The sequence below is a fragment of the Parathielavia appendiculata genome (assembly GCF_033297405.1).
Source record: "Parathielavia appendiculata strain CBS 731.68 unplaced genomic scaffold N657scaffold_28, whole genome shotgun sequence".
Classification (NCBI taxonomy): Eukaryota; Fungi; Ascomycota; class Sordariomycetes; order Sordariales; family Chaetomiaceae; genus Parathielavia; species Parathielavia appendiculata.
This window is the reverse complement of record NW_026944247.1, coordinates 16,640-43,329: the sequence shown is the minus strand read 5'-3', so window position 1 is coordinate 43,329 and position 26,690 is coordinate 16,640. Positions and strand designations below refer to the sequence as shown.

The 26,690-nt window shown below is 57.0% G+C and overlaps 7 protein-coding genes across 7 annotated transcripts; 3 read left to right on the top strand and 4 right to left on the bottom strand.

Annotated features, from left to right (window-relative positions):
• Window positions 1–40: 40 nt before the first annotated feature.
• N657DRAFT_693783 (uncharacterized protein) lies at window positions 41–1,607 on the bottom strand (the record flags this gene model as incomplete). Its single annotated transcript, XM_062797241.1, has 3 exons — window positions 41–273; window positions 302–892; window positions 1,430–1,607. The coding sequence occupies 3 exons, from the start codon at window positions 1,605–1,607 to the stop codon at window positions 41–43; spliced, it is 1,002 nt and encodes a 333-aa protein (XP_062643077.1).
• A 2,041-nt stretch (window positions 1,608–3,648) lies between these two features.
• Window positions 3,649–4,489, bottom strand: N657DRAFT_659068 (phospholipid methyltransferase; the record flags this gene model as incomplete). The annotated part of the gene is made up of 4 exons (XM_062794951.1): window positions 3,649–4,175; window positions 4,234–4,250; window positions 4,316–4,355; window positions 4,432–4,489. 4 exons carry the CDS (start codon window positions 4,487–4,489, stop codon window positions 3,649–3,651), a joined length of 642 nt encoding a protein of 213 aa, XP_062643076.1.
• Window positions 4,490–4,976: 487 nt separating this feature from the next.
• On the top strand, window positions 4,977–6,972 carry N657DRAFT_626939 (S-adenosyl-L-methionine-dependent methyltransferase; the record flags this gene model as incomplete). The annotated part of the gene is made up of 3 exons (XM_062790803.1): window positions 4,977–6,070; window positions 6,123–6,429; window positions 6,501–6,972. The coding sequence occupies 3 exons, from the start codon at window positions 4,977–4,979 to the stop codon at window positions 6,918–6,920; spliced, it is 1,821 nt and encodes a 606-aa protein (XP_062643075.1). The 3' UTR covers window positions 6,921–6,972.
• Window positions 6,973–7,022: 50 nt separating this feature from the next.
• On the bottom strand, window positions 7,023–8,269 carry N657DRAFT_650262 (uncharacterized protein). The gene is made up of 3 exons (XM_062793900.1): window positions 8,147–8,269; window positions 7,909–8,083; window positions 7,023–7,813 (listed from the first exon to the last, which is right to left on the bottom strand). The coding sequence occupies exons 1-3, from the start codon at window positions 8,211–8,213 to the stop codon at window positions 7,246–7,248; spliced, it is 810 nt and encodes a 269-aa protein (XP_062643074.1). The 5' UTR covers window positions 8,214–8,269; the 3' UTR covers window positions 7,023–7,245.
• A 1,775-nt stretch (window positions 8,270–10,044) lies between these two features.
• N657DRAFT_693778 (uncharacterized protein) lies at window positions 10,045–16,791 on the top strand. Its single transcript, XM_062797240.1, has 4 exons — window positions 10,045–10,122; window positions 10,197–10,773; window positions 10,826–10,913; window positions 10,962–16,791. The coding sequence occupies exons 1-4, from the start codon at window positions 10,076–10,078 to the stop codon at window positions 16,370–16,372; spliced, it is 6,123 nt and encodes a 2,040-aa protein (XP_062643073.1). The 5' UTR covers window positions 10,045–10,075; the 3' UTR covers window positions 16,373–16,791.
• Window positions 16,792–17,926: 1,135 nt separating this feature from the next.
• N657DRAFT_684510 (nitrite reductase) lies at window positions 17,927–21,443 on the top strand (the record flags this gene model as incomplete). The annotated part of the gene is made up of 4 exons (XM_062796689.1): window positions 17,927–17,991; window positions 18,052–18,202; window positions 18,260–20,262; window positions 20,330–21,443. The coding sequence occupies 4 exons, from the start codon at window positions 17,927–17,929 to the stop codon at window positions 21,441–21,443; spliced, it is 3,333 nt and encodes a 1,110-aa protein (XP_062643072.1).
• A 459-nt stretch (window positions 21,444–21,902) lies between these two features.
• N657DRAFT_684509 (uncharacterized protein) lies at window positions 21,903–25,019 on the bottom strand (the record flags this gene model as incomplete). The annotated part of the gene is made up of 7 exons (XM_062796688.1): window positions 21,903–23,378; window positions 23,427–23,764; window positions 23,821–24,331; window positions 24,383–24,468; window positions 24,520–24,621; window positions 24,676–24,712; window positions 24,903–25,019. The coding sequence occupies 7 exons, from the start codon at window positions 25,017–25,019 to the stop codon at window positions 21,903–21,905; spliced, it is 2,667 nt and encodes an 888-aa protein (XP_062643071.1).
• Window positions 25,020–26,690: the final 1,671 nt, after the last annotated feature.

Sequence of the window (26,690 nt, the reverse complement as noted above, 5' to 3'; positions counted from 1 at the left end):
CCCCCCCAAAAGAAAATGACAGCAGAAGACAACCCACCCGTCAGTCCTTAACATCATCCACATCTTCCGCAAGTCTGGCAGCCTTTTCTCCTCCCCCTTCCACATCCACAGCTTTCCCTTCAACGGATTCCCTCGAGCTCCTCCCTTTAATCTCCCGCTCTTCTTCGGCCGTTATCTCGCTCTCTGGATTCCTGTTCACGTCCCTCCCGCTATCCACATCTTCTTTTGGCACCTTTTCGTCCTCTTCCTTCACCTCCCTCTCGTCCTCTTTCTCTAACCCCCTCTTCTGCTCGCTCTTCACCTCCCCTCCGCTGTCCTCCGCCTGTTTCATCTCCCTCCCCCTCCCGGCCCTCTTGTTCATTCCCCTCCTCGCTCTCCTCGGTGCCTTCCCGCTCATCATCCGCGTCACTCCCCTCGTGCCCCGCCCGTTCACGACGCGCCGCCCATAAATCATCCATTTTCCGCCGCGGGCGGATGGCGCCAGTCTCCCAGTCCTTAATCCACATGGTTGGCCGGTCCCGGTCGTCGTCGTCGCGCTGAAACCAAGGCGGTGGTTGGACGGGGCTGCCGTTGGGTGCGCTGGACGACGCCTCCCCCATTACGGTCCGGGCGTGCTCGCAGAGCCAGGCCTCGGGCAACAGCGTCGGCGCGTAGAGGGGTCGCGAGGGGTTGTAGACCCCGTCCGGCCCGCGGCGAGCCCGGTAGCTGGTGGTTGTTTCGGTTGTCTCAACCGGCGGCGCGCCCGACGGTGATGTGTTGGGCGAGGTTGAGAGGGAAGGCGTAGCCCCAGATGTGACGCTCGCAGAGGGGGTGGCGGCGGGGGCCCGCGGAGGGGCGTCATCCGAGTCCGTCCACGAGGAGTTATGATCCCCTTGGGCGGGACTGAGGAGTTCTGCATCAGAGTGTCAGCAACTTGGTCCATTTGATGGACAGTTGACGACGTTGCTGGTGTGGTCCCGAAACTATCGGCTGACCTTCGGCGCCGCCAACGTGACCCAACTTAGGGCTTTGGGATTTTTGACAGCGGAGCCTCAGGGGTAAGGGGAGGGCAGCATGGTAAATAGGGGCGGAGAGAGGCCGGCCTCTATCAAAAAGTTTGACAGTCTCTCCAAGATCTGCTTCAACGAAGATCTGGTTTTCCAGTCGGCCGTACAAAGAACTTTTCCGATCATCAAAATGTTTCGCAGGAGCTCCAAATTCGTGCGAATTCTGCATCCCAAGACTAGCAAGTCGATAGATAAATGGCTGAATGACACAGGAATGTGGGAGTGCTAAAAAGACCTGTGTCGTATGTCGCCGGCGCCGCATAAGCGTACATAAACATAACGCAAAAGGGACCGCATACACGAGACATGCATATCAAGAAAAGCAGACGGAAACAACAAGATTGTAGAAACGGACAGGAGTGAGGAAATTGAGAAACACTTACGTCTCGAGCCCCCTTCATGGGACAAGGAAGTCCGGCGCCTCTTGGCGGCCGGTGGCGACGACGTCGAGGATGAGACGTCACCATCCTCGACGTCGTCGGGGTGAGCCCGCTTGCCCTGTCGCGACGAGTCCAGAGATACGGCAGGTGCGGGAGAAGAAGTGGCGGCGCAGCTAGGCATCTAGTTCTGCTGGCCTATTCGCGAAGGGGGAAGCAAAGATGGAAAAAGACCGTGTACGAAAGTGCGAGGAACCGCTCAGAACGTTGGGTGAGGTTGCAGGAAGTGGCCCAAGTCACTGTGTTTTAACGTAGAGACGGGAAAGGAAGAAAGGTACTGGGGCTTGAGTTTCAGATGGGATTCCATTGGAATTTGAAGGCATAATCAGCAGTCTGTATCACCGCGTATTAGTGTTCTGGCTTTGCTGCTTGATGATGGTGGTATGTCGTAACCTGCTGCAAGTTGGGAGCGGCTTGATGTTGAGTTTGCTGCAGTCGCATGAGCTGCCGCACCATATGTCTAGGGGCTACGCAATTCGCATAGGAGGCGAGCAGCTGTCGGTCCGAGAGCGAATCTGGATGACAGTCAGTGTGACCGACGGACCTGTCTAAGATGAAACGGAACCTGGAAGGCCATGAGAGTCACGTCGTAAATCTGGACAAGATCACGAGCGAGGCGCGGTGAGGCATCACTTCACTCGTCGCCGTGACATGATATTTCGCTTTCAACTGCTTATAGGTACTATCATATATGTACGTTAGCAGTCATGGTGGCTAGCTAGAAACACAATGCGTTAGGAGAGAGAGAGAGAACAAATATGAAACTCAGCATTACACCATTCAACCGGACTTTATACGCGAGAGGAGCCGCCGACTCCTCTCATTTGAAAACATCTACGCCCCCTTGCCTCAGCATTCACCAGGTTAGCAACAACATTCAACGACGTCACAAGCCAGCCGTTGGCCATGCAGACTACGTCTCGGTCACGATCACGCCCATGGAGCGCTCCCGTGAGCAACCGCCAACGCTTTCTAAGCCACGCCAACAGCCCACCCTATCGTCAACATCCGCCTCATAACTCGCCTCATACACTCCCTCAACCCTCTTCCCGATCCCTCAACACTCTCACCGGCTTTCCCGACACACATCCCCTACCGCCATTAACACCAAACTCCTCCCTTCCGCCTGTCTTGAATACCTGTAGCCCTTGCATCAGACCGTTGGGAGTGGTAGAAGACCGGGATAATCAACGTCTCCAGGATGGAGATGGCGCAGCCTGCAACGACTGGGATATGAGGTAATGGGGGTTCGATGGCAAACGGCATTCCCGACGCTCATGCCCATTCACGATTAGTTCCCTTCAAGAGACACCAGACAAATATGGCCGCTTCAGCCATGGCCGATATCATAGGTGGTTATGGGACGCCGTAGTAACTTCCGGCTTCCTTACCACAGCCCCGCTTTCCCCTATAAGAAGAGTACTAATAGTTGCATACAGAAAAGACGGGACTCAGATGTGGCCCCAAGCACATAGTCACACCAGAGGTGCAACTTGCCAAAGTGTGCGAAGGACAGAGAGCAATGAACGTAAGGAAAGGCCATGCAAGAGACCTGCACCTATCCAAGTTGCTAAGGGAGAAGCGGCCGAACGCGTCGCCGCTCAAACTCAATGCGTAACCCCTTGCCGGCTATTTAATTGCAGCATGTTTCAGCAGCGTAGAAGTACTGCATTTTGCGGATTGGGTCTTCGGAGGTTAGTCCACATAATGAGTAACGCGAGCCGTCCATATGATTCGTCTCCACTGAAGCCTCCCGTTATCATCCCAAAAAGTGTCGGGGAAAACCGAGTCAAGAAAGGCCAGGAACATGAAAAGCTGAATCTATTCGTCTACCTGTCTGCGTCTCTCTGATTTTGGCTTGTTGGGCCAGTTGATGACCATCGGCATCGGACGGAGCTACCTCGAACCCTCGCTGCAGCCGGTCCTCTGCCGGGTGCCTGTTGCACCACAATTACCGTCGTTGAGAGGAGGATGTTGTCGATTGCCGTTGCCGAGATCCAAGGGTGGCTCCTCGAACCTCTCTCGCAGGGCTGCGTGTGATGAACCCGGGAGCTGCTGCGATCGGCGGGCACTCGGCGTGCCCTGTTGGATCGGGTCGGATCCTCAGCGCAGGCTAGCGCTTCTCCCATTTGTCATTGGAGGACTACTCCATCGCAATCCCTGACTTAGAGTTCTTTCTTGCTCTCGACGGATTTGCCAGTGGCCTTGGCCCTCTCCCTGTCGCGCTTGGCATAGATGGCCGCGGTGAAGGGGTTCTCGAACCTGATGGCGGTCAGGTAGACCAAGAGGACGTGAAGAGTGAGGAGGATACCCGCCGGCTTCCCGTACAGTAGGGCGGTGCCAAGGAAGCTCATGGTGGAGCCATAGTACATGGGGGCGTTGGTGATGTTGAAGGGGAAGCCCGTCACAATGTCGTCCATCAGGATGCCAAAGTAGTCGCCCAAGAATGTGCCCGTGATGCCTAGCTGCCATGTGGAGGAGATGACGAAGATGTTGCCGACAGCCAACAGCACGTATGCAACGTACTTGACGAGGGGCTCCTCGAGTGCGGGATGAGAGGGCTGGTCACGCAGGGCGCGTTCGTAGAGGAAGTCGCGGATTAGGCCGAGCGAGAAGATGGTGGCGGCGAGAGCGTAGCATGCTGCCTGGCTGTTGCCGCCGAAGAGGCGGGTAAGAAACTTGGTGCGGTACTCTGGGGGTGGATGTTAGTTCGAAAGGCCATGGTTGAACAGCGAGGGCTCCAGGCTGACCTCTGCGGGCAACGATGCTGTGAAAGGCAGCAGTTAGCTTCAATGATGTACGCATTCCCCGGAGGCCGACTCAGCAACATACTTCCAGAAAGTCGGGTTGAAGGCAATGGCAGCGGCCGAGACTGTTACTGCGGTCAGCGAGCTCCGACTTGGCGATCTCGCAAGTTCGCGATGCAACAACGCCGCCAACAAACATACCGAAAAAGCTCTGCTGGTCGAAATCAACCATCTTGGTTAGGGACTCGTGGAGAGACATGGCACTTGATGGCAGTGACAAACAATTCGAAAGCAACAAACAACGCAACGAGAGACGAATGGACGCCGAGGCGGAGGAGGTGGAAACCGTGATAAGTTCACGTCCAGGGCGGGCTGGAGAACAGAGCCAGACAAGCCTTGATGTCCAGACGATTTGGAACGGGCGGTCAGAACGTCATCGAAGAGAACCCCCATCCCACAGACGGCCAGCCAGTGGAAAGCGCTCAGGGCAGCCCCACCAGCGGAAGGGTACGTACCGCGAACAGTGGAGGGCTAGCTTCCCCTGCAACTCCGCCCAGAGCTCCTGGAGTGTCGCATCATCAAACCAACCAATCGCTTGAGATGAGACCACATTGCACGCGCAAACTGTCGCTCCGTAAGAGCAGTGACATTTTCTTTAAGTTGAGCTCTTGATGAATGGACCTCCCATGGCCTGCTGCCGCTCCCGATGACCCCTTCCAGACCGTCGAGTCTGGTCCCCAGCCGCAATGGCTCCTAAACCCTCGGCCCCTTCTTCCTCCAGCAGCAAGAAAAAGAACAAATCATCCTCTATCACGCCAATTGACCCCACCTCATCCTTCACCCCGGACTCCTTCGAGCGCGAGCTCAGAGCCCTCGCCGCCAAAGCTAAAGGCCAAACCTGGACCAACTGGGCGCGCACCCAAGCCGCTGTCTACCTCCGCGCGGCCACCCTGCTCACCCTCATCGCCGCCGCCTCCACTGTCTCCCAACTCGCCCTGTCGCCGGCCTATGGCTCCATCCCCTCGGCCAGATGGCACGCCAAACTGGTCATGGCCGCCTGCTTCGCGGGCTGGTCGTCTAATCTGTTTCTGAACAGGGTCCTAGCGCCTGTTCGGCCGGAGACGCTACTGCCGATGATTGCGCTGTGGATTCCGGTGGTGCAGTTCGCGCTGGGGAAGGTCAGTGGGCTGTTGACGGCTAGCTGGGGACCGCTGGTGACCGAAAGCGTGACGTTGTTCCCGCTTGTGGCTGTCTCGGCGGCGTGCGTGGCCACGTATCTGGACGGGGCGGATTTGTCGGCCTTGCCAAGATGGGTGGCGGATGCTGCGCCCGGGTTGGGGTCGTATGGGTTTTTTAAGGCGGCGGAGAAGTTGTTTGGCGGGTTGATCGAAGGGTACGTCGGGAGGACTGTGGTGAACACCAGGCTGGTCATGGAGGTGGTACTCGGGGCGGCATATGCGCTCTTTGCGCCGTCGAAGTTGCTGGTTTGGACCGTGCCTGCGTTGCTGCACACAGCATTCCTGAATACACATGTCCCGACATCCATGGCGCTGGCGCGGTTGAACAGCGGCCTTGCGCCGGAAGGGTACGTTGTCTTGGACAGGGCCGAATCGATCACGGGCTACGTGTCCGTGGTCGACAGCCCCAAGGAGGGATACCGCGTCCTGAGGTGTGACCACAGCCTGCTGGGCGGGGAGTGGGTCAAGCTTCTCGGGCAGGGCCAGCTCAAGGGCAACCAGGTGGCCGAGCCCATCTACGGTGTGTTTGCCATGCTGGAGGCTGTCAGGTTGGTGAGGACTCCCGAGCCTATCGTTGACTCCGAGGCGAAGGCCCTCGTAATGTAAGCCGCCCCTTAAAACGTTTCTTGTTGACAAGATACTGACAGCGTCTAGTGGGCTTGGCATTGGCACCACGCCAGCCGCCCTTGTAGCACACGGCATCGAAACTACCGTGGTGGAACTTGACCCGGTGGTCCACAAGTTCGCCTCCAAGTACTTCCAGCTTCCCAGCAACCATACCGCTGTTATCGAGGACGCAGTCACCTATACCTCGCGCCTAGCCGCCGACGCCTCCGGCTCCCGCTTTGACTACATCATCCACGACGTCTTTACAGGCGGCGCTGAGCCCATTTCCCTCTTTACTCTAGAGTTTCTGCAGAACCTACACACGCTGCTCAAACCAAACGGCGTGGTCGCCATTGTAACATTCCCTCTTACATCCTCGCGTCTTTTCTCCCTTCCCTACCTAAACTAACAAATTTTTTATGTCAGAACTATGCTGGAGACTTCACCCTCCCGCCGCCGCGGATTGTCGTCAACACCATCAAATCCGTCTTCCCGACCTGCCGCATCTTCCGCGAGCACCCGCGCGACGACGCGGACTTCGCTAAGTCGGGACGAGACTTCACTAACATGGTCATCTTTTGCACCAAGAAGAAGCCCTCTGCCGACGGAGAGATCTCGTTTCGCTTGCCCACCGAGAGGGACCTGTTGAATAGCCCGTCGCGGCGCGCCTTTCTGATGCCGCAGCATGAGGTGCGAATGAGCGATTTTGTTGGTGGCGAGGAAGGGAAGGGGATATTGAGGCGGAATGAGACGGAGAGGTTGGTCAAGTGGCATGAGATGAGCGCTTTGGGACATTGGACTGTTATGAGGACCGTGCTGCCCGAGGCCGTGTGGGAGGCTTGGTGATGTTGGATACCTGAGCTGGGTTGGGGGTTTGGTCATGGGAGAGGGAACGAGGTTCGGCTTGAGTGTGATGGGGTTGGATATGAGGTGCGAAGAGCTGGTGAGGTGTCTCGATTTGGACGTTTTTTTATTTTTTGGAACGTTGTGTTTGGAATGTACGCTGATGACTGCACAATGTCATGGCGAAGAAGTCCTTCCTCTGTGGCTACCCTCTCTGGCTAAGGCCCATTTCGGTGTTGGTCCCATAACAGGTCAAATCCCGGGGTTGAGCTGGTTGGGAGTTGGGGCGCGTCGACGTATTCTATCATGTCTCTCACTTCATTGCCACTCACTCCCCTGTCTTCTTAGCAACCTCCCTCCCGACCGCCTCCTTAGCATATTCTTCTGCACCTTGATTCGCCTCCTGCCTCCAACTCTCCAGGTACCCAGGCACCTCCCCAACCCTATTATAGCCCCCGGCGATTGGTTCTCCCATTACAGTATACACCGGCACCACCCCAGTCCACACCCAGTCCAGTAGCCCCTCGTCCTCCATATCCCCCCTCTCGTCATGCGGGCCGCCTGTCCGAATCTTAGCACTACCCGTGTTGATCTTGACCTTCAGTACGCTCGTGCTCTGCATCTCAGCCGCGTTGGGCGGCACGCGCGAGTTGGACCAACGGTTTGGGACCACGCTGTTGGTGATAAGCTCCATGGCGTATAATTTCTCGGCCGTGTCGGTCACGAGCGTGGCGTGGCCGAAGAGCACAGCGCTGCGGTAGTTGTAGCTGTGCGAGTTTGGGGTCAGGGCGAGGACAAGCCCGTCTAGGTGCGAGGCGGCGACAGTGACGGGGAGGCCTTCCTGCTCTTGGGAGTTGGGGGAGCGGGTAAGGTTCATTATGCGGGAGGAGACGTAGCTTTTCCGGTGGTGGTTAGTCAGGACAAGGGCATGCTGGAGGAAACGCGGACGAGCTTTGCCCATTCTCGATTCGGAGCTGTAGAAGTTACGAACCCGTGAAGATACAAGTCCAGCACATCTCCCAGATCAGCGCTCGGCCGCGTGAAGGAGCCCATCTGGCCGATCATGGGCAGGACCGCCGGAAAGGGGCTGTTTGGAGGCTGGAAGGAAACATGCAGCATGGGGCATGAGTTCACAATCTGGTGGATGGTCTCCAGAGTATAGTCCCCTGTGTCGGATCAGAGACCTGTCCACTCGACATCACTGAGTTATGTCCCATGGATAAATTCACCTCGATCTCTAAGTCGGTTAACCCTGCTGTAAGGCTCAGCGGGATACTGGAGTTCGCGGAGAGGCATCTTGGAGACGGCTGAGGGGTGATGTGAGGAGCGATTCGTGAGCGTGAGAGAGTGGGAGCTGGAATACGTCTAGAGAGAGGCGAGACTTTTTGACTTATGAGAGTGTTGTGAGTCACGGTCATGGTGGTCTAAACCCCGACTTGACTCGGAGAAAGGCCAGATTGGGACAATGCACATCGGCGCCTTGCGGCGGCCTGTTGCGGGAGGATCCCCGCTCGGCTCGGTGTGCCGAGGCTGCCCGAGAGCTAGAATTGCCCGTAGCAGCATGACGCGCCTTTCCGGTGATCACTTGGTTTCATCGGCCCATGTTAGTCGGGTTTGAACAACGTTGTCGGGAGTTGGAAGTCGTGTCGGGTTGTAATTATGTCTTCTCGCATTTTTGAAGCCAGCCCACAGCGTGCAAACGATGGCGGAACCCTTTCTCTTTGAGAGTCGGGTCGACGTATGGCATCGTCTGGCGGAGGTGATCCAAAACGCGGTCAAAGCGGCAGTGCATTACCATATATATCGGAGACACACTTCTAGAAAAAAAAAGGGGGTAAACCTGCGGTGACAACCATGTGTCGGCATTGTGGTAGAGATCAGGCACGATTTCGAACATCAGATGTTCGTGTTTTAAATCATCAGTTGCAGCAGGAGGCGGTTTCCCGGTTGGGTACGGGATAGTACCTAGCAAAACATTGTTCACTGAAAGGCAAGCGCACGGACCAGCAATACCGGCGGTTTCCTTACCTTATCTAGTGGAGCTGATCTGAGGCCTTCGTGAGACGCCTCCAAATGTCCCCGAACGCGACACTCGCCGTCTCGTTGGGTACAATGTGTGCAATCTCCGAAATGTCGGTGGCACCGAACAACCTATGGCGTCTTGATAGAGCGTTTGCACATTAATCTCGTTTCGACCGGCCGTACACATCGACAAAATCCGGTCAAATCTTGCATTGTATTTGTACCAGCATCGCTGCCATCAAGCAGCTCGACGAGAACAGCGTTCATCGACAAAGCATCAGAACGACAGAAATTTCGAGGGGACAAATGAACCTTCACATCATTCCGTGTTTGTCGAACTTCTTAATCTTCGCTGCGATTACTCCGTACATCCAGCTGCTTCAAACCAGGGCCCGAGTCATACCAGACCCCAGTGTACCAACGTTTGCATCAAATGATACCATCGTACACCACCAGGGGCTGACTGGCTTCTAACCAGCGCGGGGGACAGGGCGTTTAACACGTCTGGCTGGGCTGCTCCTCTCGTCAGCCGAAAGTTGTCGACGAGGAGCTTGTACGATATGTAACAGTTGAGGTTTCAAGTGAGCTGGGGTACGTTGCAACCGCTGAGCAATGGCCTTGTCAGCCTTGCGGGACATCCAATTGTCGGCCTTGCCTCTCTTTCGCATGGACAACGGGTAGGGTGCTTGTTTGAGTGATCGCCCGCTTGTTCCTGTCGTCGTCAGAAGATTCATGAAGCAGCCAACAGCTGCATCGCTGCGAGCTTTCAGGGTTATACCCGTCACAATAGTCGCCCCCGTTTGAGGGTGACTCTTGACAGTCTTCTTGGCCTGTACTCCTCTCTTCGCCGTACTGGGCCTGTCACTGGGAACTGCCTCTCCGTGGCGGTGACACCGGCAGTTCCAGGTCACTCTGCCTGCGGCGTCCCTCCAAATTCTCTCCTACACAGACCTTTCACCGTCTGGTGACAGGTTCATGGCATGGCCGTATGATCACGGCATCACGACGTGAGCTGAGGGAACCTCTCACTATGATACGCTCCTTCTATTGAGATCCTTCTTTTCTATTCCCCCATTGACTGAGCTGGTTTCTCTTCTCTTCGTACCTTTCGTTCTTTCTAGCTAACCGGCGCCGGTATGGCGGCTGAGGGTGCGAAGCAGGCCCTCGTCGCGGCCTTCTTTTTGTGAGTATCTCTACCCTGATTCAACCAACTACATCTCTGAGGGCCAACCGGCCGGGACTAACACCCTGATGTAGCGGAATTGTGTTGAACGCCGCGTCTGCCGCCCTCGTTCTCTACCTCAGAGGCTGCGGCCTCGCATCGTTAATTCGGGACAGCCAGAGGCTGGTCCTCGTTCTGTTTCTTCTCAGCGCAGCCCTATGGGCTCAGCTCGACTTCATCACCATCCTTGTCGACGTCTCAAGGTCGCCAACTCCGTGCCAGGTCGGCATCATCTTCTCCACCGTATTCGACCAGTTTGCGAGGTTCTCGATCGAGCAATTTCTCTTGTGGGGGTTGAATACCAATAATGGCGCGAGAGTTTCGCCAACACAGCTGATTCCCCAAATCCTGGTCCTGGCCAGGTTTCTCGCGGGGGCTGTGTTTATCGGCTTCACCAGGCCTCAGACTGAGACATTCTGCGTTGCGACAACGTCTGCGCTCCCTATCGGGATCTTGGTCACAGCACTGGATGGCGTCATAATTTTGCTCCTGATCGTCAGAGCATACTTTGCCGGGGTGGTTGCGAAAGGGAATTGTGAAGGCCAAGGAAACACCGCGGACCGGGTCAAGGCGCTGAGTTCTGTCATCTTGGGTCTCGTATTCTGGACGGGGGTATGTCCAAAGCAGTTTGATGCTCGTCGAGCCACGGCTAACAAACCTACAGACGAGTGTACCACTCCTTCTCGGACTTGGGTCTTTGGCTTTGGCTACTAGGACAGCTCTTCCAGCCGGAGGCTTGCTAGCCGTCATTGGTATGCTGATTCTCTCTGTTCCTCGACATAGGCTAACATGATCCATAGTTTCAGTGGCAGGCGGTGCTGCGACCCTAACCAGGCCCCGAACTACGGACTCCAGGCCGCCAGAGGCGCCGTCACCGAGGCGTATCAACATCACCCGTGATATCTCTACATCCGACACAAACTATCCTCCGAGTCGCTACGAAGATCTGAAGGACGCAGCCATCCGATCTTCCACCACGTTTGTCAACCCTCGAGAGGTGCCGAGGGTCAAGGACGAAAGCAGTGTTGGTTTCCCGTTTGGGACCAAAAGTGAACTTCAAGAGGAGCCAGTGACGCCTCTCCCGGCAATCACAGCGTCAGTGTCGAATGTCGCTTGGAAGTTGGACAGGACCATAACTTCGAAAAGAAGTCTGCTTGGCTTTCCAAAGGGAAAATTAGCCATCAGTCACCCGATTTTACAGGAGAACGCTGGCCGGAATCCGCTGGACAAAATAGCAGTCATGGACTTGCAGGCGGCCGCGATCGCAGACAAGGAGAGAAGAGCCAGGTTGCAGGAAGATGAAACCGCGCCGATTGGCCGCCCGGCTGGGCCATTGATGGGAACGACTCAAGAGGATGCTCTGAAACGCGGAGTCAGCCTCAAGAGGAAGGAGGTTGCCTCAGTAACAACTCGAGAGAGCGTTTTCCCTGGAGCACTTCGGCCGGAATTAGTCGCGAGCACCACCTCGGCGCAGCTGTCTCCAGGCGGAGAGGAAACTCGGCGGAGGTCCCTGCGACAATCAATCCAGGAGGAACCAATACAGGCACGACAGCCTTCACCGGTGCACGCTGTGGACTCCGTCGAGCCCCGGTCCGAATCGCAGCAAGACCGCCCGCTGACCATTCTGCAACCTCTGTTGAGACCTAACATTCGTCCCTCAAGAATGCTTCCTCCGTCACCGAAGTCACCGCCTCCGGAGCCGGCCAAAACTCCTCTTCAGAGGCGCCCAACTATCGGTCTTCCGTCGAACCCAAAGGCACGGGGTCTCAGAGTCGCCGAAGAAGCTGGATCACAGCACCGCACCGTCCTCTTTGTGAACAACATTGAATACAAAGACCCACTAGCAGTCGAGGCCATCATCCAGGGCGCTGGCAGCATTGCGACGAAACTCGACCCTGCTGGCCCCACTGCAGAGACTCCTGGAACTTCAAGCTCGGTCGTCAATCGCCCTCGCCCTATTCCGCGAAAGACTGCAGATTTACCAATGCAAGCAAATTCAGAAACTCTGACTCACAGACGAAGCAAGTCTGGCGGCTCTCTGATGGGACGGAAATCTCTCCTGGCCTCATCGCCAGGAAGTCCGACCCAGCTTCCTCCTCTCCCCAGTCTGCCGAAGAGCGCGACGATGCCATCGAGGCCTTATCCCAGCAAGACTAAGAGTATGACTTTTGAGGAGAAGGTTACGCTACTGTTCCCAAGTCCTCCGAGCGGAAAGACCGGCAAGCGAAATTTGCCAGTCCCTAAGATCCCACGCATTCCAGCGCCGTTCATGGACATGGACTCGTCCCCCAGCGAGCCGCCTCACCATGGGGCCTCCAAGCGAACGACAAACACATCCCTGCGGACTGAGAGTGTTCTGGAAGTTGATGAGATTCCCCGCTTGCCGGGAAAGATCGCGGTGAATACTACAGGAGAAGCCGGAAGCTCGTGGCTTCGCGCATTTGGTGACGGGAAGGACGACGCCAAGCTTGATAAAATACTGGCTGCTGCGCAAGTAAGCGGGAAGCGCGGCTCGTCACCCATACTCCCGGCAATTCCCCGCGTATCAGCTTGGACAGAGACGACCTACGACAAATCCGAAGATGAGGCGACCAACTGGAGTTCTGTAAATTCTCCGGAGCTTGCAGTCAGTGTTCCGGTCGTGCAGCTTGGTATACCGTCGTCTACCCAAATACCCGCTTCGAGGACCTCCGAGCTATCCTTCGCAGATAATCGCAGCAGAGAAACGCTGCCTATCATGCTTGATACATCTACATCTACCATGCAACAGGCTGATGCTCATGGGTCTCTGGTTCTCGAAGTTGAAGCTGCCGCAACACCGCGACTTCCCACCTGGCACAGGCGTGTAGGTGACGAGTGTCCGACGTTCTCGGACAGAAAGGAGAAGACAAAGTTAAGAAAGATGTGTCCGCCTGCACCGCTATCGCTCAACAGTACATCAACCAAGACAATCCTCGCCATCCAGGTTGAGCCTTCTCCTCTTGAGTCCCCGGGGCAAGCCATCCGACAGATACAGGCGCAGCTGAGGAAACTTGATGAGCTCGACCAGGCTACTCCGCAGAGCGCCGCGCGCCGTCTAGCGCTGCTTGCAGACCTTGAACGTGAAATCGGACAGCAGGCGGAGCATTGGCAGGAGATTAAGCATGATATGGGTCGCGATTCCATGTCCAGTATGCAAACAACCTCTCTTGCAGGCCGCGACTCGCGGCACGAGTCTGTGGCAAGCGTTATTGACGTCGCTCGCGGGTCCATTCGGCAAAGCATCGGGGGAGAACGCCGAGTCTCGCGCCCTGCTCGTTCGCAGAAAAACGGCAATCTCAAGGTTCCAGATGCAGCCGTACGGAACGGGGGAAGCCCCGAGATGAGCAAATGGCAAAAGAGGCTAACCGAGGCCCAAATGGACTACATGGACGCGCAGCTCCTCCGTGGCAGCAACGTGACTTTTCTGCAATTGTCAAGAGCCCAGCTGGTTAGTCCTACTCCTCCGGACTCGGACGACTCAGAGGATGAGGTCGCAACTTTGTCAAATCTTCCTGGTTATGTCCCGGCCGAACAGGCGTCGGAAGCAGAGCTGACACACTCCTCGCTCTGGACGAGGCCATCAAAGGAATCGGGCTTGCAAACTGGCTTCCTCTGGTCATCGGTTTCAAAGCCTCCCCCAGAAACTGAGGTTCCGCTCCCGGGGCTCTTGGTGCGGCCAGCGCAGCGAAAGGAGTGGGCTTCTCTCCGAATCGAGAGCTCGCAGCTCTGGCGTAAGCCGCACATTACCGCCAACCGCGCGGCATCAGGTCTGTGGCGGCCAGTGTGGGCTTCCGCGGCGCCGCCTGCTGAAGCAGTAGTTTGGGCCTCTCCAAAGACAGCCTCAGTGTCGCAAAAGCAACCACACCCGATAACACAACGGCCTCCACGGCGTAACAAGCGCGTAACTCTGCTTCCAGACATCCTTGAAAGCCCGGAGCCGCTGCCAGACAAGCGCGGTACTTTGGGGATTTTTCAGTTCCCTTGGGGCGAAAAATCTGACACGGCACGCATCCAGCCGCGTGCGAGCATGTACAGGGCTATGCCTGGCACCATGACCTCCGGCGGCCCGTCTCTTGGTATGCCGGTAGGTGCAGGCTCCAAACATCTCGAGTCCCCCGAGTACTCTTCTTCCTTCTTTGACTACTACGATAATGACGAGGACGACAACATGGGTTTGGACTCGGATGAGGAGGACAGCGACGATGGTTTCGATGAGACAACGCTCTGGGAGATCGCCAGTCTGCTGAAGACGGACGCGTTACCCTCTAGGGACAGTCTTCTACCACCGCCATCCGGCTCGGTTGTGGATGACTACGCGGACGAGCTTACCTCGGACGAGGAGTCACAGTCGTCGGGAGAACGGTTTACTGTCATTGGCCTGGCCGAACCCCGACAGCCGGTGCACGAGGAACATCGCGACTCAGCAACGATCGAGAGCTCGACGTTGTTGCTGCTTGAAGATGCGCTTGAGTCCAAGGCGTCACCCAAGTTGGCTGCCAGAATTGGCGTGCCTGCAGACCCAAAGCCGTCTGTCGCGCTCCAACTTAGCCGCACGGCCATTACACCAGTTTCTGAGGTAACGCCAGCATCTGAAGTGTCTCGGATGCCACGCCACACCCCCGAGGTAGAGACAGCCAACACCGCTCAGCAGCTAGGATCAACTGGACTGTGGAACCCTCCCAGCCAAGCGGATACACCCGCCGCGCGAGGAGGAGGCTTGTTTGTGCCCCAGCCCAGGCGCTTGGGGTACCGTGGAACGTCCGAAGAGCCGGCTGCCAACTACATCTGCCGGAAGCCGCGCCCGGCGGGGCTGAAGCCGTTGGAGAGCTTGAAATCGACACAGCTCTGGGAACGTAGGACCGCTGTGAAGAAGAGTAAGAGGAATTGGATCCTAGGGGCAACGGCAAAGCCCTCGGAGAGCGGGGATCAAGGACCTCATGCAGGCCGCAACGACTGGAAGTCCGCTTTAGATGACGCGATCGCGGCCGACAACCCGCACTCCAAGCTGGTCCGGGTCATTGCTACCCCAGCACAGTCCCCGCGACGGATCCCAGAATTTGACTCGGCTGTTCGCCACCCCGTGTTTGCCGCCAGCTCCGTCGTCACCCGGTTTGAGTGGTCCCACCCGGCAGCGGCAGGCTACACGTATGACGTGTCCATTGTCCACCCGGTGTTCTTCGGCTCCCTGGCTATAACATGTCCCAAAGAGGCCGTCCACCCAACGTTCTCGGCCTACGCAGCCAGGAGACTTGAGCCCCGGCGCTCCACGCAACAACAGCGGTCCTCTGACTCGCTCAGCCGCAGTTCCAGCCAAACAGGGAGTCGGCATAAAGACGAGGTTCCCGCCCAGACCCAAATCCGTGCTCAAGAGCACGAGGGATGGAACGAAGCGTACACGCCCAGTGCCCCACCCTTGCCTACCCCTCTGGCTCTGGAACGGCTGGAGATTTCCCACCGCAACGCCGTCACAATTCAGGCGCAGATCGAGGCGCTAGAGCAGGAGAGGCTGCTTGCCGAGGGCGCCACGCAGGAGGAGTACCGTTGGCGGGGGACGACGACGACGATCATGGCCGTGACTGCCGGCGAGACAACAGCAGGGCCAGCTGCGGCGGAGGTAGACGCGCTGATGACGATGCCGGCTGCGGTCTTGACGGTGCAGGATCTGCAGCGGCAGTTGAGTATGGCGATCCGGCAGTCGCTTGTGTTTGCTGGCAAATCTCGGGTTGCTTCTGGGGCAGTGTCGAGGGCTGAGCCGAAGAGCGAGAACAAAAGCGACAAACTAGCTGTTACGGCTGCGCAAGTCGAGCCACCCCGTCAGAGTTCGCTCCTCTGGACCCCTATCCCTCGCCTTACTTCGCCAGTCGTGTCTTCCACAACCGGGTTATGGTTGGCAAATTCATCTTCTTTTGCCGCCCCCTCTTGGACAGCAGAAGAAAAAGACGCGATGGCGGCGTCGCGGAGGAGAAGGGTGGTACAGACGAGACAACGTAGACAAGAGATGCTGGCGCAAATTGCGGCTGGCGAGAGCGTGGTGAACGCTTTTGTTGACTTTGGCGGGATGGGGCTATGGGAGTACGGGGTGGGTGGTGATAAGAAAAGCGCCGGTGACGAGAGGGAAAGGGGGTTGGGGAGGGACTGGTTGCATAGTGTGTGTGAGAGGAGGACGAGGGGAGTTGTGTTGAGGCATTAGGATGGGGATCTTGAGGTGATGTGGTGTACGAAGGAAGTTGAGGATTGGGGCTTTTTTTTCTTTTGTACATTCTGAGAGAAGTTAGGTTCTTAATATCCGGTTGTGGAATGGTGGAGTGCCCTGATTGTTTCAAGAGTCTGTCCCTCAGCGGCCACTGTCATGAATACTTGGGCCCGAACTGCTGCTGGGTGATGGCGGGCAATTCCTGTATGCAAAAGATGCAGGATGATGGATAGACAATTGGCGTTGTCCGTAGTCCTATGCGTGTGTATACTTTTGCGGCTGGGGAGTGTTTTCAGGGGCCACGGGTGATTTCGATCTGGGTAGGCTACCCAGTACGGATTAGTTGGCTTCTTGAGTTCGGCTTTGACGACTGGCCCTGGGGTCTAGTGTAGAGTCGACCATTGCCTACCTATGGTATGTCTAGCCATGTCCCATGAGGCTCACACATCATGGCCGAGGGCGGGCGGGATGCCGAGAACCGGCCGGGCCATCCCGTGCGTGGGGAGGGACAGCGGCGGAAGATTCTGCAGAGACCACTCCGTTTGTTTCTGGAAAGAAGTCGTACCTCTGGACACCTGTACTGTACATAAGGCAGTATCTCCGTTATGGGATGACCAGAATATAATGGCTTCCAACTCTGTCTGCACGGAACACTCGACCAAAGACTGCCTTCAGGCAAGTACTAGCGGTACTTTCATCGGAAACAGCATGCCAACTGCCGAGCAGGCAATTTGTTCTCCGTATTGAGATGTCGTCCAACTGGAGAAGCCGAAAAGAAGCTGACAGACGACGCATGAGTTTCAAACGGGCTCTCGGCCCACACATCAGCAGTCGGGTGGGTCGAGATAACGTTGAGGTCTGGCCGGGGCTTTCTCCGCGGGCGTCCCAAGGAGGAAGCCAACGCTCGGTTCACGAGAACTGATTGGCCGAGCCATCTTATCAGTGGCTATATCCGCTATCTCGATCGAATTCACGCATGCCCCAGGCACAATCATTTTGTGCAATGGGCAATGCATCCATCCATCCATCCATCCATCGCGGCAATCGCAAATGCTAGAAATGCGACAACGGAAGTTCACGGCACGACCAGACCCCGTGGAGATGCAAGACAGGGGCCACATCCCACGCGGCGTCTCCGCTGGCATCACGAAATGTAAAAGCAGACGGTCAGGACAGGGCCCCGGAGATGCAGTTCTCCGTCCCTCACCAGTTTTTGGGTGCGGGATCGCCTCCCGTGGACTCGGTTGACTGGAGTCCTTACAGCATAGCTGTGTTTAAACAGGTTGGTGTCATGATTAGATAGTGGTCTGGTCGTGTCGTGATAGACTACATACTCTCCCGGTTCTACCATTCCGTGTAGTTTCCCCTTTCCCTTCATTCTCATCTCACCATCTTCGTCTAGATCCCTAAGCAGGGACATACTAAGCTTGCATACCAAAAGAGCCAGGCCATTGCAGCCTACCTTGTGTACCCTAAACCATTTCTCAACTTCCTCTTGTCCGGTACCCTGTCCCCTCCTGGTATTTGCCTTTCTCCTCTACCACGCCCAACATGGCGGTGGGAACACGCAAACGAGTGGTGGTTGTCGGCCTGGGCATGGTCGGCATCAGCTTTATGTAAGTCAGGCCAGCGAATATCCAGGTCTGCTCGTTCCATGCCGCTGACCTTCCTGCCAGAGAGAAACTCCTGAAGCTCGACGCGAGGGCACGAGAATACAACATCACAGTCGTCGGCGAGGAGAAGCATGTGGCCTACAACCGTGTCGGTCTCACTACCTTCTTCGAGCACCGAAAAGTCGAGAAACTGTACCTGAACCCATTAGACTGGGTAGGTTCCCCTTATCAGCCGGCTCGTTGGACCAAGCCTAACCTGACGCTCTTCTAGTACGAAAGCATCCTCGACGGGGCCCTGAGCTACCACACCAACACCAAAGTCACCAAGATTGACCGGTCGAGGAAAACAATCTCGTGCGCAGACGGCGCCGAGATCGAGTACGACATCCTCGTTCTCGCCACGGGCTCCGACGCCGTCCTCCCCCAGTTCATCCCCAACTACGATGCCACGGGCGTCTTCGTCTACAGGACGGTCGACGACCTCGAGAAGCTGATCGATTGGTCAGCGAGCCAAAAAGGCTCCGTCGGTGCGGTGGTGGGCGGCGGCCTGTTGGGCCTGGAAGCCGCCAAGGCACTGCTGGACCTGGAATGCTACAGCAACGTCAAGGTGCTTGAGCGCAACGGCTGGGTGCTCAGCCGCCAGCTGGATGCCGACGCCGGCGGCATGGTCGTGGAGCAAGTCCGCAGCCTGGGCGTCGACGTCATGCTCAAGAAGAGCGTTGCATCGATTGAGGTCGATGAGGAGCGCCGGGTCACGGGCGTCAAGCTTGTCGACGGCGAGTCCTTTGCCTGCTCGACGCTATGCTTTGCCATCGGTGTCAAGCCCAGGGACGAGCTGGGCCGGGAGGCCGGTCTCAGGTGCGCAGACCGGACTGGCGGTATTATTGTAGACAACCAGCTCCGGACCAGCGACCCGGACATCTACGCGATTGGCGAGTGCGCGAGCTGGGAGGGCCAGACATTCGGGCTGATCGCCCCCGGCGTCGAGATGGCCGACGTCTTGTCCTTCAACCTGACCCAAGCAAAGCACCACCAGCCCAGGCTGTACAAGCAGCCTGACCTGAGCACCAAGCTTAAGCTGCTGGGTGTCGAGGTGGCCAGCTTCGGCGACTACTTTGCCGACATCCATGGGCCCAAGTTCCTCCCGGCCAAGGTGAAGAGGGCCAGCAGGGCGAACGGAGCCAACGGCACCAACAAGACCGACGACGTGTCGTCCACCCCGGTCAAGGCCCTGACCTACAAAGACCCCTTCCAGAACGTTTACAAAAAATACATCTTCACCATGGACGGCAAGTACCTGCTCGGCGGCATGATGATTGGCGACACCAGGGACTACGTCAAGCTGGTGCCCATAGTCAAGAACCAGAAGGAGCTCGAGATCCCGCCGGCCGAGCTCATCCTGGGCGCCAAGAAGGAGGGCGGCGACGACGGCGACGACCTCGACGATGACACGCAGATCTGCAGCTGCCACAACGTGACCAAGGGCGACGTGGTCAAGGTGGTCAAGGACGGCAGCTGCAAGTCGATCGGCGACGTCAAGACGTGCACCAAGGCCGGCACGGGCTGCGGCGGCTGCCTGCCCCTGGTCACGTCCATCTTCAACAAGACCATGAGGGACATGGGCAACGAGGTCAAGAACCACTTGTGCCCGCACTTCAACTACAGCCGCGCCGACTTGTACAACATCATCATGGTCAAGCGCCTCCGCACGCTGCCCGAGGTCATGAGGGAGGCTGGTACCGACCCGGACAGCCTGGGCTGCGAGGTGTGCAAGCCGTGCCTGGCCAGCATCTTCGCCAGCCTGTGGAACAAGCACGTCATGGACAAGCCGCACCACGGCCTGCAGGACACCAACGACCGCTATCTGGGCAACATCCAGCGCAACGGCACCTACAGCGTCGTGCCGCGCATGGCCGGCGGCGAGATCACGCCCGACAAGCTGCTCGCCATCGCCCAGGTGGCCAAGGACTACAACCTGTACACCAAGATCACGGGCGGCCAGCGCATCGACATGTTTGGCGCCAAGAAGCAGGACCTGCTTCACATTTGGAAGCGCCTTGTCGACGCCGGCATGGAGAGCGGCCACGCCTACGCCAAGTCGCTGCGCACCGTCAAGAGCTGCGTCGGCACTACCTGGTGCCGCTTCGGCGTCGGTGACAGCGTCGGCATGGCAGTCCGTCTCGAGGAGCGCTACAAGAGCATCCGCGCACCGCACAAGATCAAGGGCGGCGTCAGCGGCTGCGTCCGCGAGTGCGCCGAAGCCCAGAACAAGGAGTGAGCCTCGCCCCCCACAAAACCCCATCCAGAACCCCCTTGCAGCAACTGACCGCTCCCACCACAGCTTTGGCCTCATCGCTACCGACAAGGGCTTTAACATCCTCGTTGCCGGCAACGGCGGCGCCAAGCCCAAGCACTGCGAGCTCCTGGCCAAAGACGTCCCGCCAACCGAGGTCATCCCCATCCTGGACCGCTACTTGATGTTCTACATCCGCACCGCCGACAAGCTCCAGCGCACCGCCCGCTGGCTGGAAAGCCTGCCCGGGGGCATCAACTACCTCCGCTCCGTGATCCTCGACGACAGCCTCGGCATCTGCGCCTCCCTCGAAGCGCAAATGCAAGAGCTCGTCGACAGCTACTTCGACGAGTGGGCCGAAGCCATCAACAACCCGTCCATCGCCGCCAAGTTCACCCAGTTCGCCAACACGACCGAGACGCTCGAGACCATGGACACGGAACAAGACCGGCTCCAGACCCGGCCCGTCATGTGGCCCAAGGAGTCTGTCACGGACGACTTCGCGTCGCTGCGCAGCCGCTGGTCTGAGACGACCTGGCAACCCGTCCTCGAAGCGTCCTACTTCCGCGGCGCCGACAGCCTCCCCAACGGCATCAGCGCGACCATCAAGCGCGGCGACACGCAACTGGCCGTGTGGCGCTTCAAGGGCCGGTACTACGGCACGCAGCAAATGTGCCCGCACAAGCGCGCCTTTGTGCTCTCGGACTCGCTCGTCGGCGAGGACCCACCAACACAACAACAACAACAACAACAACAAGAAGGGGAAAAAGAAGAAAAACCCGCCCCTTGGATCTCCTGCCCGCACCACAAGCGCAACTTCAGTCTGACCTCGGGCGCCTGCAAGTCCGACGCCGACCTCTCCATCGCCACCTTTGACGTCGAGGAGCGCCCCGACGGCATGGTCTACATGAAGCTGCCGCCCGTGGAGGAGCTCGACGCGGCCCTGGGGACCAAGAAGTGGATGGTCAAGAAGGGCGAGGCCGGGCCCGGCCAGTTCGCCGAGGTCGACAAGAAGATTGGCTTTGTGGGCCAGCGGGCCAAGAAGGTCGGTGTCAAGCCCGTTGGGGGTCTGAATGGCAATGTGGGCATGCGCAAGGGGGTCGAGTTGATGGCTGTTTCGAATGGGAACGGTGGTGGGTGTGGGGGGGCGCCGGAGTGGTAAGACACACATGATTTGATCTGACTGAAGTAACGTTTTGCATCGGGTGCGGGTGTGTTTGGTGGTCAGGACAGGGCACTTTGCTGTACATACTTTTTTTTTATGTTTTTGGGCATATTCTCAACTAGAGCTGTGGGATCATCGGGCGTTAGGGGAAGAGGTGTAGGTATTATCAACCTTCATGTTCTAGTTTGATGCTTTAAACATGAGATGGACTGTCGCTATATGCTGGTCCTGGTACATGTCTCGTGAAAGGAACAAACTCATTGTCTCCCCTGAACAAAACATGGCCATATCCAAGAACAAGTGGTATATATAATCATGTTGCTGTGCCCAACGAGTCTGTCAAACCAACAAAACTGCCGGCTGCACCAAGACCACAACAATCTTGAGACGGATTCAAAACAACTTGCCTGCCGTCGCCATCGTCATGCAAAAAAGACATTATTCGCCGTTCATAGCTCAAGCAAATATATCCATGCCCTTCCCATTCCTGCTTCCAGCCTGCACGACCAAAATACTCGCCTTGATCCCCGCCGTAACCAACACCTCGGCCACGGCCCCAAGCGTTCTCTTCAGGTCGGGACTGCTCCCTCCGACCTCGAAAGACGCATCTCCAAAGCGGGGATTCTGCCTCCCCAGCACAACCACATCGCCCGCATTCTTGGGCTGCTGGCCGACCGTTTGCTGAGCAAGCACTAGAACATCCGTGAGAGCCGAGGCGGCCGACAAGATTTCTGTCTCGCTGAACATGACGCGTGCTGACAGGTCGGCTGGGAGAGAGGCTTGCATGGTAGAGAAGAAATCCGCGTCTTCTTGCTCTTGACGGGCAAAGGGGTCGTTGGCAGCTGCCTTGGGTTCGGGGGTTTCGGTGCCATGCGAAGAGGTAGGGGGCGTTCTGGTCTCGGTGCCCTCTTCGGGTTTTGCGGCTGGCCAGTTGATGCGCACGATCGACGCCGTGACATGTTGGTTTTTCGCGAGCTGGAGGACAATCCTCATGGCGACGCGGTCGTCGGCTCCGCCGAAGAAGGGGAGGAAGATGTGGTGAGATTTATTGGCGACTGGGAGTGCGGCCTGTTCAGCAGTGTGGCTCCGGATGGAGAGCGCGCTCCTCGTGCGGATCAACTCCGGCCGGCCGACGGGCTTAGTGATGCCGCCGAAGCCATTGTCGATGAAGATACCAACGTTGCAGGTAAAGGCGGCTTTTTGGAAGGTCTGATTGATGAATTCCAGGTGCGTGCTGGACCGGAAGCGCTCGCTTGCGCTCATGGCAACCGGGAAGGACTGGTCTTCGGACACGCTGCCGTATTCGCCCCAAGGGATGAGCGCAAAGTCAGACGACACCTCGGATGCCTTGGTCATGAGCGTCTCGGCGTAGGAGTCCGCTGGGACGACTGCAACACGGCCAGAGACCGCAACGTCGTGGAGCTGGGAGAAGGTCCGGAAGGCGTTGACGACGGGGTCGCGAAGAGAGTAAAAATCGTCGCCCTCAGTCAGATGCATCACGGACGATGTTCGGTCAGTCAACTCAATGACGCGCAGACCGTGGACCTCAAGCGGCCTCTTCCTAATCTGGACTTCATTGGCTTTTGATGATTCTTCGGCAGCCTCAGGATGTGCTGAGACGGGAACGCTTTCTGGGCTGAGTAGGGTGATGAAAGTGAAGAGACTTGGAAGACTGTCGAGGCGAAGATGCACCATGAGGCGGCGGATCTGGGATTCGACAGCTTTTTTCTCTCCTTGACCAGGTCCCGAGTGGTCGACGGGGTTTCCGTCCCAGTCAATCTCGCCTCTCCGCCACTTCTCAACCTTCTTTTGGTACCAAGGAGGATACAAAGCCTTGGTAAGCGGCGTCGTTGCGACAGTTGTTACCAAAGCCATGACAACGAACATGCTGAAAGTGGTTTCCGAGAGAATCCCCGCTTGAAGACCGATGTTCTGACCATGTTAGCAAAGATACACCCCTTTGCCACCCGGAGAACTTACCAAGACAATAAGCTCAACCAGACCCTTGCAGCTCATTAGACAACCGATGGTGAAGCTCTCACGCCAAAGGAGCTTGTTTGCCTTGGCGGCGAGAGTGCCGCCCGCGATCTTACCCACAAAGGCGCACACAATGACGGCTATGACATATCCCCAGGTGATGCCGTCGTTCAAGAGACCCAGGTTCGTGTTTAGGCCAGAGAGGGCGAAATAGAGGGGTAAAAACAAGACCGAAATGAGATCCTCAATCTTCTCGGTCAGTTTTATGGCGAAACCGCCGTCGTGCGGGCAGATGAGGCCGACCAGGAAGGCGCCAAAGATGGGATGGACACCGATTATTCCTGGGAGGGTCAGTAAGCAAGGTTTACGCGGCCTCGCACAGAAATCCTTGACATACCGGTAAACCAGGCGGACGCGAGCACCATGAGCATAGTCAAGGCGACCATGCCCTGTGTAGGGCCATTCTGCAGGCTTCCGGTCCGCCGGAGAATCCAGATGAAGGGCGGTCGGACGGCAAACACCAGCAGCAGGGTCCAACCGATGCAGCAGAGCAGGGCCCATAGGGCAGCCAAACCGTTGCTGTTATTGACCAAGGCGACACAGAGCGCAAGGAGCACCCAGCCCGTCACATCGTTGCCGATGCCGGCGGCCAGGACCGTGACACCCACACTAGAGCGGAGCAGATTCAGCTCGCTGAGAATGCGGCAAAGTACTGGGAAGGCGGTAATGGCAAGCGCAGTGCCAATGAACAGTCCGAAGACGCCGAAGCTGATGGACGTCTCGGCGACAGCGAATTGATGATAGAGGCCGTAGGCGATGGCAAACCCCAGACCAAAAGGTAGGATCATGCCGGCCATGCCAACGCTCAAGGCTGCTTTCCAATTTTGGGTGAACAGACGGATGTCGACCTGTCGAGGATCAGACCAAGCCATAGCCTCCTAGGAGCCCGAATTTCTCACCTCCAGGGCGACAAGGAAAAGGAAGATGAGGAGGCCCAAGTTGGCTACATTGTTGAAGACGGGCATAGACTCGGTGGGGAAAATGGCTGTAGTCTGTCAGCTATCGCGGCATCCCATTGAATGCGGCGGTTACATACTCGCTTTGAAGCCCGGAATCCTCATCATGACCGAGGGTCCCAACAGGATGCCGCCGATGACCTCGGCGATGACCCGGGGCTGGTTCAACAGCCGGAGGGGATCTGCGCCATTGGGTGAGCCGAACTGAAAGGAGCAATTGGAGGCATGTAACCCACAGTGCAGCAATTGGCAAAAGATGATGACGATGACAGCCTGTGATGGTGATGTGCTCTTGTTAGCGCACTGGCCCGGAACACGGGATGTCCGACCGGCGGGTAGCCCGGGACCAAGGTGGGTTACATGATCGGGTTGCACAACGAAACACACGGATCCCAGCACCGATCAATGGTGCCCAGAAACCAAATCAGGTCGGACAAGAATCGTCGGCAGACTGCTTACTTACCTGAACAATAAAAAGCATAATAGGGTTCCCCGGCGTGTATGCGACTGGGTTGACGCCCTCTAGAACACCGGCCTGGGGAGGGGCCCCCGTGCCGCTGGATGATGGACTGCCGGCCATCGAGCCGGTAGTGTTCTGGATGTCTGAGATCGAGCTGCTGCAAATCGAGGCGCGTTGCGAGTTGTTGGCAAGGTAGATACGAGTAGGTGGCTCGAAAGAGAGGGGTCGGACACCCAGCTACCAGACACCAGGATCAGGATGACAGGGGACCTTTAAACCCAGGTTGGGTCCAAGTTGGTCGAGACTCGTGCAAGCTTGGCGACACCCCCCAGCACGACAACAACACTCGAGTAGGTTCCAGATGATCGGCTTGCGGAGCAGCTCAGCAGATGGATTCGGACGTTGGATGCATCCTACCCATGGACTACAATGCTTCAAGTCCAGTAAGGCTGCCCAGGCGTCGGGGCAGGGGACGCAAGACAAAGCGATTCTTAACCTAAGATAAGGTAGGTAGTGGTACAGTCCGAGTGCTGCTGTTTTGAGGCTTGCGCCGAGTGGCTCACGCGGCTTCTTGAAACAGCCAACCCGAGAATAGGAGCCGCAGGTGGGCAGAGAGCACATGGAAACTGTGCAGGCCAGGGCTACCGTCGGATGCCTGATGCTCAGTATGATGGATGGTGTGCTCGCTGACAAGGCTTTCGGGTTTGCTTTCTTTGTCCAGCTGACCCAGTTTGCCCAGGCGCGCCTTCTCTCTTGCCAGCGTGTTTCTCACAAAGAGTTGCAGTGTTTGCACACAATTTCCATTTCCATATTGTCCTATTACCCTAAATTCAAGAGAAAAAGCGGAGCTAAGATAAGGAAGCAGGGACGTTCTCTCCATGTTTGCATGGCGGTGAAGTCATTGAGAGCTCAGGCTTGGGAGCAAAACCGACATCATCGCAATGATGCAGGCTGCCAAGCGCTCTAGACCAACACCAGCCCTGTGTATGTGGGTGCCCAGTTGGCGCGTGGCACAACACCTTATGGCACGAATTGTGATCTCTTGAAATCCGAAAATGTGGTCAGCGACACGATTCATGGACCAACAAATCAATTTAAGGCTGGCCGGAATATCTCTTAACTCCCCGTCAAAAGGAAATCAAGTTATTTATATCAATTTCATACACTGCAATCAAGGAGCACAAGGAGATCGGCAAGGTTTCATAAGTAACCCTAACCCTGGTCAAACATCCGAGATATGCGTGGGGCTTCAGCCACCGATGTAACACAGATCTTGAAGCACCGAAACACTAAAAACTCCATAAGAAACTAAGGCTTCGAATCAACCACAACAAGCAAATGGTTTCGAGTTCTCTTTGCACTCAGGCTGCTGAGTGTAACAGCCGCCTGTGCCAATTCAACGCCTATCAGCTAGCAACCGGCCAACCTCTATAAGTAACTATTACCACACCAACAACCGCTTCTCCCTTCTTGATTTTGACAGGAGCTGTTCCTCTCGTCGAGATCACGGATATGGGGCAAAGGCTCGAAGCTCGCTACGCCTAAATTATCTGAAACGGCCAAGCCCCGGCCAACAGAAACCTAACTTCTCCCCTTACTTCACATATGAGCCTTGATTCAAGTGCCGCACGGCGCAGCGTTTTGCTGTTGTCGTTGGCCCACCGCTGCTGTGCGGACCCCTTCCCAGAACAGTGCACCGCTCTCACAAGACTGCGAGCCAGATTCCAGAATGTTTCTTTCCGGTCCCAGTTGTTCAGCAATGGCCGGGATTGAACTGCGTCCCGGCCGTCT

Excerpts from the sequence above, each read along its gene's own strand:
- N657DRAFT_650262 (XM_062793900.1), bottom strand. The coding sequence starts at position 8,213 with ATGCCTCTCCGCGAACTCCAGTATCCCGCTGAGCCTTACAGCAGGGTT. Across the intron at positions 8,084-8,146 it reads TAACCGACTTAGAGATCGAG|GGGACTATACTCTGGAGACC; the intron begins GTGAATTTATCC and ends GATCCGACACAG. Across the intron at positions 7,814-7,908 it reads CTGGACTTGTATCTTCACGG|CTACGTCTCCTCCCGCATAA; the intron begins GTTCGTAACTTC and ends CCACCGGAAAAG.
- N657DRAFT_693778 (XM_062797240.1), top strand. The coding sequence starts at position 10,076 with ATGGCGGCTGAGGGTGCGAAGCAGGCCCTCGTCGCGGCCTTCTTTTT. Across the intron at positions 10,123-10,196 it reads CTCGTCGCGGCCTTCTTTTT|CGGAATTGTGTTGAACGCCG; the intron begins GTGAGTATCTCT and ends ACCCTGATGTAG. Across the intron at positions 10,914-10,961 it reads AGGCTTGCTAGCCGTCATTG|TTTCAGTGGCAGGCGGTGCT; the intron begins GTATGCTGATTC and ends CATGATCCATAG.